Raw genomic sequence first — 12,448 nt, 5'->3', positions numbered from 1 at the left:
CGCACCATAATAACTCTAGCTCAGGAACCAATCCATGCAACAAACCTCGATGCCAACTCTGCCCACATATCTACACCAGCGACACCATCACAGGACCTAACCAGATCAGCCACACCATCACTGGTTCATTCACCTGCACATCCACCAATGTAATATACGCCATCATATGCCAGCAATGCCCCTCTGCTATGTACATCGGCCAAACAACAGTCTCTACGGAAAAGGATAAATGGACACAAATCAGACATTAGGAATGGCAATATACAAAAACCTGTAGGAGAGCACTTCAACCTCCCTGGCCACACTATAGCAGACCTTAAGGTGGCCATCCTGCAGCAAAAAAACTTCCGGACCAGACTTCAAAGAGAAACTGCTGAGCTTCAGTTCATCTGCAAATTTGACACCATCAGCTCAGGATTGAACAAAGACTGTGAATGGCTTGCCAATTACAGAACCAGTTTCTCCTCTCTTGGTTTTCACACCTCAACTGCTAGAACAGGGCCTCATCCTCCCTGATTGAACTGACCTCGTTATCTCTAGCTTGCTTGCTAGCATATATATACCTGCCCCTGGATATTTCCACCACATGCATCTGAAGAAGTGGGTATTCACCCACGAAAGCTCATGCACCAAAACGTCTGTTAGTCTATAAGGTGCCACAGGATTCTTTGATGCTTGGGGGAGCGGAGTTCTGGGGTGAGGGAGTCACATGGGGAGGGAGCAGTGCTAGGTTTACAATGGTGCCAGTGGCCCCAGCCTGCTCTGCTTGCACTGTGCCCCGAGACCCCGCCAGCCCGCCACCACCACTTGCTCCTCTCAGCCAGCCTGCTGGTCAGCAAGGGCTCCTCTCCACCTCCTGGCCTCACCCTCCGGCTTCTCTCTGCCCCTGGCTGGACCCTAGTGCCCCTCCAGCCCCCGGCAGTCTCTGCTTCCCACCACCTGCGGGGCCCTGCCTGTCTCCCTGGAGCTGAGCCACCTGGGACTGCTGCCAAAGCCTGCCCAAGCTCAGTCAGTGCGGGGGGGGCAGTGGGGAGGGCTTGGCTGGGCCCTTCCAGGCAAGTGGGTCCTGAGGGAGCCCAGCTGGGGCAGGCTCTGGTCTGGCTGATTGCACCACTCCTGAGGGGCTGGAGTGATTCCCGGCCCCAGGACCAGCCCTGGCTGCGCTGCCGGCTCAGCCCAGCAGCACAGTCGCCTCCCAGCAGAGCCGGTGAGCGTGCCTGGAGGCAGGGTGTTGGGGAGGGGGTCTCTGGAGGCCTAGGGGGGTGGGTGCTGGGCTGTGAGGGGGCAGGGAAAATCTCTGTGTGTTGGGGCACTAGGGAGTGGGAGTTCTCAGGGGGTGCTGGGCAGTTGTTGTGGGGCTGTGGGCAGGGGGGCGCTGGGCAGGGGTGGTGGCGTGCAGGGTGCTATGCATTTGTGGCAGGGTCTGGCAGGAGCGCTGGGCACAGTGGGTCTGGGGGGGCTCTGGCCATATGGAATTGGGGCAGGGGTGTTCCGGTGTTGGGGGATGTGTGGCGTGGCATGGGGCATGCTGGCAGCACAGGGCTGGGCAGACCATTGTGCATGTAGCACCTGCCGGTTTGTAACTATTGCCCTCGCACTGGGCTGGGCAGAGCGGGGCGCCCCTGCCACACCCCATTGCCCCTGGCCGGCCCCTCGGTCCAGGGACTGACCCCCCCCATGCCAGGCTCCATTGCCCTTATAGGGGCCCACAAATATGTTTGGTGCCAGGCCCACAAAAAGTGAATCTGTCCTGGGCGGGGGGTGCTCTGGGGCTCACTCTTGGGAGAGCAGGGCTCTGGGCATGGGGGTGTGACATTGCTCAGGGTACAGTCTGCACTGTGAACAGCCTTGTCTTCTCGGTTCTCCACCCTGCAGTGCCTTTTTCACAGCTTTGCTGGGGAACAGGCACTCCTGGCCAGTTATCACCAGCCTCCAGCATCTATCCTGCTCCCGGGTACGCAGCGAGAGGTTTGCTCAGCAGAAGCGAACTGGGGTCTGTACCGGCTGAAAAGCCTCCAGCCAGGACTCCCCACCCTCCAGCGTCAGCTCTTTGAGTCGTTGATGTCATGAGCAGCGACGAAGGAGGAGTGTGAGGTTAAGCGTTTTCCTCCCGCTTTATCATTCCATTTCTTGTACTGGAAACATCCTTGCTGAGTCATGGTGACCAACACTCTCTTGCGGACGTGAGGTTTGAACCCTCCTTGTGATGAAATATAACTGTCTTGTTCACACCTTCCCCCGCCAGAGACTAGCCCTTTAAGCAGGTGATGGTCCAGTAACACCTGGCTGGGGTGCCAGTGTCTCTGAGTTGTCTAGTCTGGGCTGCCATTCTAACTCTGCAGAATGTTACATCAGCATGATACAGGAGACGTTTGTACCCGTTACATACAATGTGGATATATACATTTTACCGGGACAATATTGTTCAGCAGATTATGAGGTTCCTAACAATATCTCACAAGGTGTATTTTGTATTAAGTTGTCCTGGAGTCCCCAGGCGACGCTCTGGAACTGCTCCCCACCAAGCCAGGCAGGACTTTGGGGAGCCTCCTCTGCCTTGGAGCAGACTTGTTCAGGGCAAGAAGCTCACACAGCTTCACCTCCTGGGTCTCTCCTTGGAGCATTCAGCATCCTCTGCCCCTCCGTGCGCTTCCCACAGCGAGTCAGCCCAGGCGGGGTCCTGGGGAAGCCACCGGGTCCTGCACCCCCACTTTGCAGTCAGACGTGACTCTCAGCCAGCCAGTAACACAGAGGTTTATTCGATGACAGGAACAGGGTCTAAAACAGAGCTTGTGGGTACAGCGAACCGGACCCCTCGGCCGGGTCCATTCTGGGGGGCAGTGAGCCAGACCCCCACGTCTGCAATTCACTCCTCGTCCCCAGCCAGCTCCCGACTAACCAGCCCCTCCTCTCTGCTCAGCTCCTTTCCAGGGCCAGGAGGTCACCTGATCTCTTTGTCTCCAACACCTTCAGCTGGCACCTTTGCAGAGGAGGGGCCCAGGCCATCAGTTGCTAGGAGACAGAGTGTCAGGCATTTAGGTGCACTGGCCCTTGGCTCTGCCAGATACTTAGGAACTGCCATGGGGACACTGAGGCACCAACACAGTATTCAGAGAAAACATTAAGAACATTCCCACTTCGTCACATAAGTTTATCACAGTCTTGTAAAAGTGAAGATAATGATATAGACTGTCACGGGGATCACATGGGGAGGGAGGGGTTCTGGGGGCGGTCACAGTGAGGGGAACAGGGCTCTGGGCGGGGGGGGTCGCATGTGAAGGGAGGGGCTCGCAGGTTCATGCTTGGGAGGGCAGGGCTCTGGGCAGGGGACTCACAGGGGGAGGGCAGGGGTGGGAGGCTCAGGAGGTTACAGGGAGGGGCTCTGAGTGGGGGTTGCTGGGGAGGGGTTGGGGGTGCAGGGGGTCACTGGGGGAGGGGCCCTGAGTAGGGGTGGCTGGGGAGGGGTTGGGGGTGCAGGGGGGTCACTGGGGGAGGGGCTCTGAGTGGGGGTCGCTGGGGAGGGGCTGGGGTTGCAAGGGAGTCACTGGGGGAGGGGCTCTGAGTGGGGGTCGCTGGGGAGGGGCTCTGGGGGTGCAGGGGGGTCACTGGGGGAGGGGCTCTGAGTAGGGGTTGTTGGGGAGGGGCTCTGGGGTTGCGGGGGGTCACTGGGTAGGGGCTCTGAATGGGGGTCACTGGGGGAGGGGCTCTGAGTAGGGGTTGCCAGGGAGGGGCTCTGGGGGTGCAGGGGGGGTCACTGGGGGAGGGGCTCAGAGTAGGGGTTGCTGGGGAGGGGCTCTGGGGGTGCAGGGGGTCACTGGGGGAGGGGCTCTGAGGGGGGGTCACTGGGGATGGGCTGGGGTTGCGGGGGGTCACTGGGGAGGGGCTCTGAGTGGGGGTCACTGGGGGAGGGGCTCTGAGTAGGGGTTGCCAGGGAGGGGCTCTGGGGGTGCAGGGGGTCACTGGGGGAGGGGCTCTGAGGGGGGGTCGCTGGGGAGGGGCTCTGGTGGTGCGGGGGGTCACTGGGGAGGGGCTCTGAGTGGGGGTCACTGGGGGAGGGGCTCTGAGTAGGGGTTGCCGGGGAGGGACTCTGGGGGTGCAGGGTGTCACTGGGGGAGGGGCTGGGGTTGCGAGGGGGTGGCTGGGGAGGGGCTGTGGGGGTGCAGGGTGTCACTGGGGGAGGGGCTCTGAGTAGGGGTTGCTGGGGAGGGGCTCTGGGAGTGCAGGGGGGTCACTGGGGGAGGGGCTCAGAGTGGGGGTCACTGGGGAGGGGCTCTGGGGGTGCAGGGGGGTCACTGGGGGAGGGGCTCTGAGTAGGGGTTGCTGGGGAGGGGCTCTGGGGGTGCAGGGGGTCACTGGGGGAGGGGCTCTGAGGGGGGGTCGCTGGGGAGGGGCTCTGGGGGTGCAGGGTGTCACTGGGGGAGGGGCTCTGAGTAGGGGTTGCTGGGGAGGGGCTGGGGTTGCGAGGGGGTAGCTGGGGAGGGGCTCTGGGGGTGCAGGGGGGTCACTGGGGGAGGGGCTCTGAGTAGGGGTTGCTGGGGAGGGGCTCTGGGAGTGCAGGGGGGTCACTGGGGGAGGGGCTCAGAGTGGGGGTCACTGGGGAGGGGCTCTGGGGGTGCAGGGGGTAACTGGGGGAGGGGCTCTGAGGGGGGGTCGCTGGGGATGGGCTGGGGTTGCGGGGGGTCACTGGGGAGGGGCTCTGAGTGGGGGTCACTGGGGGAGGGGCTCTGAGGGGGAGTCGCTGGGGAGGGGCTCTGGGGTTGCGGGGTGTCACTGGGGAGGGGCTCTGAGTGGGGGTCACTGGGGGAGGGGCTCTGAGGGGGAGTCGCTGGGGAGGGGCTCTGGGGTTGCGGGGTGTCACTGGGGAGGGGCTCTGAGTGGGGGTCACTGGGGAGGGGCTCTGGGGGTGCGGGGGTCACTGGGGGAGGGGCTCTGAGTGGGGGTCGCTGGGGGAGGGGCTCTGGGGTTGCGGGGTGTCACTGGGGAGGGGCTCTGGGGGTGCGGGGGTCACTGGGGAGGGGCTCTGGGGGTGCGGGGGTCACTGGGGGAGGGGCTCAGAGTAGGGGTCACTGGGGAGGGGCTCTGGGGTTGCGGGGGTCACTGGGGGAGGGGCTCTGAGTGGGGGTCGCTGGGGGAGGGGCTCTGGGGGTGCGGGGGGGTGAACCGGGTCCCATCCCCGGGGTCCCGCGGCTGCGGCAGGGTGACGTGACGTGACGTGACGTGTCGAGACCCCGCCCCCAGGCGGAGCCTTCAGCAGGGCGGCGGGGGCGGTGCCGGCTTGTTGGGGCCCGGAGGGAGGTGTCACGTGACCTGTCGGTTGCGATCATGTGACGCTTGCGCGGCGGCCTACGTCGCATGACCCGCGTCACGTGGGGCTGCCGAACGGGAGATGGGGCGGCCGGTGGGGGGGGTCCGGAGCCTGCGCCTGGGTCCTGCGGCTGCTGCTCGGGCTGGCGGCCGGGCGGGGCGGCGCGGCGGGGCGGAGCGCGGTGAGAGGGGCCGGGCCGGGGGGGGGGCTGGCGCGGTCCGGTCCGGTGGTGCCGGGTCCCTGTCCGGACGCTGCCGGGGGGGGGGGGCTGGCGCGGTCCGGTCCGGTGGTGCCGGGTCCCTGTCCGGACACTGCCGGGGGGCGCTGGCGCGGTCCGGTCCGGTGGTGCCGGGTCCCTGTCCGGACGCTGCCGGGGGGGGGGGGCTGGCGCGGTCCGGTCCGGTGGTGCCGGGTCCCTGTCCGGACACTGCCGGGGGGGAGGGGGGGGCTGGCGTGGTCCGGTCCGGTGGTGCCGGGTCCCTGTCCGGACACTGCCGGGGGGGGGGGGCTGGCGCGGTCCGGTCCGGTGGTGCCGGGTCCCTGTCCGGACGCTGCCGGGGGGGGCTGGCGCGGTCCGGTCCGGTGGTGCCGGGTCCCTGTCCGGACGCTGCCGGGGGGGGGCTGGCGCGGTGCGGTCCGGTGGTGCCGGGTCCCTGTCCGGACACTGCCGGGGGGGGGGGCTGGCGCGGTCCGGTCCGGTGGTGCCGGGTCCCTGTCCGGACGCTGCCGGGGGGGGCTGGCGCGGTGCTGGTCCGGTGGTGCCGGGTCCCTGGCCGGACACTGCCGGGGGGGGGGGGCTGGCGCGGTCCGGTCCGGTGGTGCCGGGTCCCTGTCCGGACACTGCCGGGGGGGGGGCTGGCGCGGTCCGGTCCGGTGGTGCCGGGTCCCTGTCCGGACACTGCCGGGGGGGGCTGGCGCGGTCCGGTCCGGTGGTGCCGGGTCCCTGTCCGGACACTGCCGGGGGGGGGGGCTGGCGCGGTCCGGTCCGGTGGTGCCGGGTCCCTGTCCGGACACTGCCGGGGGGGGCTGGCGCGGTCCGGTCCGGTGGTGCCGGGTCCCTGTCCGGACGCTGCCGGGGGGGGGGCTGGCGCGGTGCGGTCCGGTGGTGCCGGGTCCCTGTCCAGACACTGCCGGGGGGGGGGGGCTGGCGCGGTTCGGTCCGGTGGTGCCGGGTCCCTGTCCGGACGCTGCCGGGGGGCTGGCGCGGTCCGGTCCGGTGGTGCCGGGTCCCTGTCCGGACACTGCCGGGGGGGGCTGGCGCGGTCCGGTCCGGTGGTTGCCGGGTCCCTGTCCAGACACTGCCGGGGGGGGGCTGGCGCAGTCCGGTCCGGTGGTGCCGGGTCCCTGTCCGGACACTGCCGGGGGGGGGGGCTGGCGCGGTCCGGTCCGGTGGTGCCGGGTCCCTGTCCGGACACTGCCGGGGGGGGGGGTGGCGCGGTCCGGTCAGGTGGTGCGGGGTCCCTGTCCGGACACTGCCGGGGGGGGCTGGCGCGGTCCGGTCCGGTGGTGCCGGGTCCCTGTCCGGACGCTGCCGGGGGAGGGGGCTGGCGCGGTCCGTTCCGGTGGTGCCGGGTCCCTGTCCGGACACTGCCGGGGGGGGCTGGCGCGGTCCGGTCCGGTGGTGCCGGGTCCCTGTCCGGACACTGCCGGGGGGGGGCTGGCGCGGTCCGGTCCGGTGGTGCCGGGTCCCTGTCCGGACGCTGCCGGGGGGGGGGGCTGGCGCGGTCCGGTCCGGTGGTGCCGGGTCCCTGTCCGGACACTGCCGGGGGGGGGGAGGGGCTGGCGCGGTCCGGTCCGGTGGTGCCGGGTCCCTGTCCGGACACTGCCGGGGGGGGGGTGCTGGCGCGGTCCGGTCCGGTGGTGCCGGGTCCCTGTCCGGACACTGCCGGGGGAGGGGGCTGGCGCGGTCCGGTCCGGTGGTGCCGGGTCCCTGTCCGGACGCTGCCGGGGGGGGGGGGCTGGCGCGGTCCGGTCCGGTCCGGTGGTGCCGGGTCCCTGTCCGGACACTGCCGGGGGGGGCTGGCGCGGTCCGGTCCGGTGGTGCCGGGTCCCTGTCCGGACACTGCCGGGGGGGGCTGGCGCGGTCCGGTCCGGTGGTGCCGGGTCCCTGTCCGGACACTGCCGGGGGGGGGCTGGCGCGGTCCGGTCCGGTGGTGCCGGGTCCCTGTCCGGACGCTGCCGGGGGGGGGGGCTGGCGCGGTCCGGTCCGGTGGTGCGGGTCCCTGTCCGGACGCTGCCGGGGGGGCTGGCGCGGTGCGGTCCGGTGGTGCTGGGTCCCTGTCCGGACACTGCCGGGGGGGGGGGGCTGGCGCGGTCCGGTCCGGTGGTGCCGGGTCCCTGTCCGGACGCTGCCGGGGGGGGCTGGCGCGGTGCGGTCCGGTGGTGCCGGGTCCCTGTCCAGACACTGCCGGGGGGGGGGGGGCTGGCGCGGTCCGGTCCGGTGGTGCCGGGTCCCTGTCCGGACGCTGCCGGGGGGCTGGCGCGGTCCGGTCCGGTGGTGCCGGGTCCCTGTCCGGACGCTGCCGGGGGGGGCTGGCGCGGTCCGGTCCGGTGGTGCCGGGTCCCTGTCCAGACACTGCCGGGGGGTGGGCTGGCGCAGTCCGGTCCGGTGGTGCCGGGTCCCTGTCCGGACACTGCCGGGGGGGGGGCTGGCGCGGTTCGGTCCGGTGGTGCCGGGTCCCTGTCCGGACGCTGCCGGGGGGGGCTGGCGCCGTGCGGTCCGGTGGTGCCGGGTCCCTGTCCGGACACTGCCGGGGGGGGGGCGTGGCGCGGTCCGGTCCGGTGGTGCCGGGTCCCTGTCCGGACGCTGCCGGCGGGGGGCTGGCGCGGTCCGGTCCGGTGGTGGTGGGGCCGGGCTGAGCTCAGACAGACGCGGGCTGGGATCAGCCCTGCAGGCCCCAGGCTGGGTCCCGGAGCGGGGCCAGGCACCACGGGGGGTGGGTGCAGTTTGGGGGCCTGCTCCTCCCCTGACTCCTCCTGTCTCCCCCCAGCTCTGCAGCGTCTGCCCGGGCCCGGTGCGGAACGGCTCCAGCGTGGCCGGTTACTGCGCGGCGCGCCCGGCCTTGGAGCTGCAGGGGCGCTGCTGCCTCAGCAGGGAGCCGGAGCTGGAGCTGGAGCTAGGCATCATCGTGGGGTGAGTGAGCGAGCGGGGCCAGGCCCACCCCATCCCTCCCCCACTGCCTGTCTGCTTGGTGCTGGGCACTGCCCTGTGCCTGGCCAGGCAGCCGGCCCTGGGCACGCTCAGCCCCCAAGCCAGCGAGACCAACGTGAGCCCAGCCCTGGGGCAGCCTGGATGCCCCCAGAGGTTACCTGCTGGCATTGGCAGCGCCAGGGTCCTAGTGGGTCTCTGCTGCCAGGCCCAGGGGGCAGCTGGTTGTGAGATAGGTAGGAGAGGCACAGACTTGGGCAGGGGGGTGCCTCACCCCACCTGCTGAGTTCCTGGGGGGCAGGGAGCAGCCCCCCCCGAGGTGACACCACCTGGATCTGTGCATCTCGGAAGCACCAAGTGCTGGTGGGAAGAACCTGGAATCCGCTGTTGCCAGTAGGAGTCCCCTACTCCTGAGTGAGAGAGGCAGCAGAACCCTCCATGGGGCCAGCCCTGCCCAGCATGGCCACAGGAACTCAGCTCAGAGCCCCCAGCCTTGTGCCTGCCTAGGACAAGGCTATGGATGGGGGGGGGTGGAGGCCTCGGGGTGCATGGAGAAGGAAGGGGGGCAGGGGTGTATGGAGTCGTGTGCAGGGGGGATGGAGGCCTCGGGGTGCATGGAGAAGGAAGGGGGCAGGGGTGTATGGAGTCGTGTGCAGGGGGGATGGAGGCCTCGGGGTGCATGGAGAAGGAAGGGGGCAGGGGTGTATGGAGTCGTGTGCAGGGGGGATGGAGGCCTCGGGGTGCATGGAGAAGGAAGGGGGCAGGGGTGTATGGAGAAGGGTGAGGGGTGTATGGAGTCGTGTGCGGGGGGGATGGAGGCCTTGGGGTGCATGGAGAAGGAAGAGGGGGTGGAGGTGGATGGAGACGTGCAGGGCAGGTGGGAGAAGGAAGGGGTGGGGAAGGGGGATAACATGTCGGGAGGTGTTTTGGGGCTCCCAGTGCCTCTGACTGTTCTGCTCTCCCCAGGCTGGATCTGGGCAACTGCTCCCTGGTGTCCCTCTGTGCTGGGTTCCCAGATGCCAGCACTGCTGTTGTCATGTGAGTCCAGCCACCCCGTGCGGGGCCTGTAGGGAGGCCTGGGAATTCAAGCTCTAGAGCGAGGGGTGGGGAGGGAGCTCCTTGCTGGGGACAGGCTGGGTGCAAGCCCCAGACCTCCTGTGCTCCTCTGGCTCGGCGCCTGCTGAATTCCCCATCTCCCCCAGGCTGCTGGCGAAGGGTCAGGGGGGCGCTAGACCTTCCCCTCTCAGCACAAACCTGAGCTTGTCCTGAGCTCCCTGGAACAGTACCTGCCAGGGAGCAGCGAAGCTCCCAGCCAGGCCCCCCTCTGCTGGGGGAATAGCTTGGTGTCTGACCCCCGCTTCAGCATCCCCTCCCTCCTGCCCAGCTGGCTGCTCTGAAGTCCATATGCCTATCCGTGTGGGAGCTGCCCTGGGCTGGCGCCTTCGGGGGGCGGGGAGGGGTTACGCTACCTCCCCCCCAGTTAACCATGGCATGTCCCTGCAGTGCAACCCCCTCCTCATTCCTTCCCCCTGCAGGAGTGAGGGCAGGGGAATGCTGGGGGATCCTCCCCAGGAGTGGGGGGGTGGCCTGGTGCACCTGCTTGCCCAGCCCTTGCTACAGCCTCACCCTTTGACCTAGAGGGTCCCATCATGCTGGGCACTATTCTCTCTGGGATGGACGGTCCCAGTCTGACTGGACCAGGCTGGGTGGGAGGGGAGACAGGACAGACCCAGGTGGGGCAGAGACTCGCCCAAGGTCTCTGAACAGGGTAGGGACAGGGCCAGGTCTTCTGAGTCCCTGCTTGGGGAGGGAAGAGGAAGGGAGGCAACCTCAGCCCAGGGAGAGCACTTGGCCTGGGCTGGGGGAAGGCCTGGGTGCGCCCTGTTCTCCCAGGGTGCTGGGCAGCCCTGAGAATGGAGTGTTAATGTGGGATCCGTCTGTTTGCAGTGACCTGACTGAGAACCCCTTGGAGAACATCCCCAACACCTCCTTCCAGGGCTTCACCAGGCTGCAGAGCATGTGAGTGCCGGGCTGGGTGGGACCTGCAGCCCTGGGGGCAGGGAGGGCACCAGTGCTGTCCTGCTGGGGAGAAAAGTGGGGCAGGGACAGGGGCTCAATGGGGAGAGTGGGGCAGAAGGGGCTCAGGGGCCCCGGAGAGGCTGACTCTCCCCACACACACACACCTGCGGCTCCGTATGGAGCTTAGCTGCTGGCTCCTGGGAAGCCGGTGGGGTCTCCAGTGTGGGGCAATAGGGATCCGCCCTGAGCCCCTCCCACTGCTCAGAGCTGCCCTGCCCTGCAGGGTGTTCTGACCCCCACCTCTGACTCTCTCTTGTCCAGATCCCTGCCGCGTGCCCTGGAGTGCCCTGGAGGGAGCATGGCCTGGGACCTCAACACCACCCATGGGGACAGCCGTACCTGCCAGGGACAGAGGAACCTCTGCAACAGCTCGGGGGAGCTTGGTACAGTGTGGGGAGAGGGGCTCAGTACTGGGGGGCCCGGGATGGGGTGGGGAGGGCCCCCAGAACAGCTCCCCTGAGGCCCCAGGCTGGAAAGAGCCCATGGCAGCTGAAGTGGGAGGCACTAGGGGCAGGGTGTCCCAGGCAGGTGTCCAGAGCAGGGCTCCCCCGCCACCACCTGCAACAGAAATACAGCCCCCACCGCCCGGCCTATGCCCGGCTCTGCCCTCCCCCACCAGGCTGGGCCTGTTCTCTCACCCCTCAGTTCCCTGAACCTCGCTGAGGCAGGGACTACTGCAAGGGCTGCCCTGGCCACCCTGCCCGGGAGCTGGGCTTTCCCCACCCCGTCTGCATGTTGCTCCCTGCTGCGGCGTGGGGGCCTTGGCCCAGCCCTGGTTCCAACCTCGTCTCCTATCTGGTTCTGCTCAGCCTGGCTGTGCCCAGAGAACTCCCAGTGCAGCCCTGACGGCCCCGGGCTCGTCCAGTGCGTGTGCTCCGGGCGCTACCATGGCTACAAGTGTCTGCGTGAGGTGAGGGGCGGGGGCCCGGGCCGTGTGTTGGGCGGGGCCGGTGCCCGTCTCTGCGTCGTGGGTGGAGGGGGGTGCAGTACAGGGGTCGTCCGGACTCTTCCCTGTAGCATCTGGTCTCTCCAGCAGTAGGGGGCCCAGGGCACGGTGGCTGCTGCAGGAGCTCTGGCCTCAGGGTGTGGTGGCTGGGAGGCTGCAGGGGATCCAGCCGGCTGCGGGCGATGGCTGCTCGCTTGGCTGCGGCCAGGAGCTGCTGCAGCTCGAGCCAGGACTGGAATCTCCTCTGGGCCAGCCCGCAGGGCCGGAGATACGTGCTGAGCTGGGGGTAGCAGCACGAGGCCCCGGGGGGAGGGGGAGCAGACACTCCCCTCCCCCCAGCACTTCTCACCCACCGGCTTTACTTTGCAGGGCACCTTTCCCCTACTGCTCTTCTATGGGACCCTGGGAGCCGTGACGACCACCCTGTCCCTGCTGGCCTGGGGCAGCCAGCGCCGGAAAGCCAAGGCCTCCTGAGCCCCTCCTGCAGGACAGGGAAAGGACGGAGTCCGGGCTGGAGGACCTGCACGGGGGCTTCTGCCCAGCCACTGAGCTCGCCGTGGTGCCATCTGGCTCCATAGCGTCACCTTCAGCGTCCTGGGACGGTCCAGCTGCCTTCAGCACCCCCCGTTCTCTGCCATGGGGGAGACCCGGCTCCTCAGCCCCAGGCAAAGTCATTCCCGGAGCACCCCACCTAGCCCCACCCCAGGCTCAGCTGCCCCAATCTCTCTGCCCTGCCCCCTCATGGTGTCTCCTGCAGCAAGCTTTGCGCGGAGCCTGTGGCTGGGGTAGCAGCCCCCTCCCTGAGCACAGATCTTCTCGGAGCAGGACGTGGGCGCTGGCCTTCAAGGTCCCCCATGGAGTGGAGGCTTCTGGGTCTGACCACCTTCCCCACCTCCCCAAAGTCACGGGCCTACAGGCTTTGGACAGTGTCTGGGAGGAGCCCTACACTGCACCCAGCTGTGGGTGACAT

At 68.4% G+C, this 12,448-nt stretch overlaps 1 protein-coding gene across 1 annotated transcript; it reads left to right on the top strand.

Moving 5' to 3' along the window:
* The first annotated feature begins 5,352 nt into the window (after window positions 1-5,352).
* On the top strand, window positions 5,353-12,039 carry ATRAID (all-trans retinoic acid induced differentiation factor). The gene is made up of 7 exons (XM_030554352.1): window positions 5,353-5,486; window positions 7,878-8,438; window positions 9,420-9,491; window positions 10,401-10,472; window positions 10,794-10,915; window positions 11,342-11,442; window positions 11,848-12,039. The coding sequence occupies exons 1-7, from the start codon at window positions 5,353-5,355 to the stop codon at window positions 11,950-11,952; spliced, it is 1,167 nt and encodes a 388-aa protein (XP_030410212.1). The 3' UTR covers window positions 11,953-12,039.
* Window positions 12,040-12,448: the final 409 nt, after the last annotated feature.

This window comes from Gopherus evgoodei, chromosome 3 (assembly GCF_007399415.2).
Source record: "Gopherus evgoodei ecotype Sinaloan lineage chromosome 3, rGopEvg1_v1.p, whole genome shotgun sequence".
NCBI lineage: Eukaryota > Metazoa > Chordata > Testudines > Testudinidae > Gopherus > Gopherus evgoodei.
The sequence above is the reverse complement of the archived record's forward strand: the minus strand, read 5'-3'. Positions and strand labels throughout refer to the sequence as shown.

Excerpts from the sequence above, each read along its gene's own strand:
- ATRAID (XM_030554352.1), top strand. The coding sequence starts at position 5,353 with ATGACCCGCGTCACGTGGGGCTGCCGAACGGGAGATGGGGCGGCCGGT. Across the intron at positions 10,473-10,793 it reads TTCACCAGGCTGCAGAGCAT|ATCCCTGCCGCGTGCCCTGG; the intron begins GTGAGTGCCGGG and ends TCTCTTGTCCAG. Across the intron at positions 11,443-11,847 it reads GCTACAAGTGTCTGCGTGAG|GGCACCTTTCCCCTACTGCT; the intron begins GTGAGGGGCGGG and ends TTTACTTTGCAG.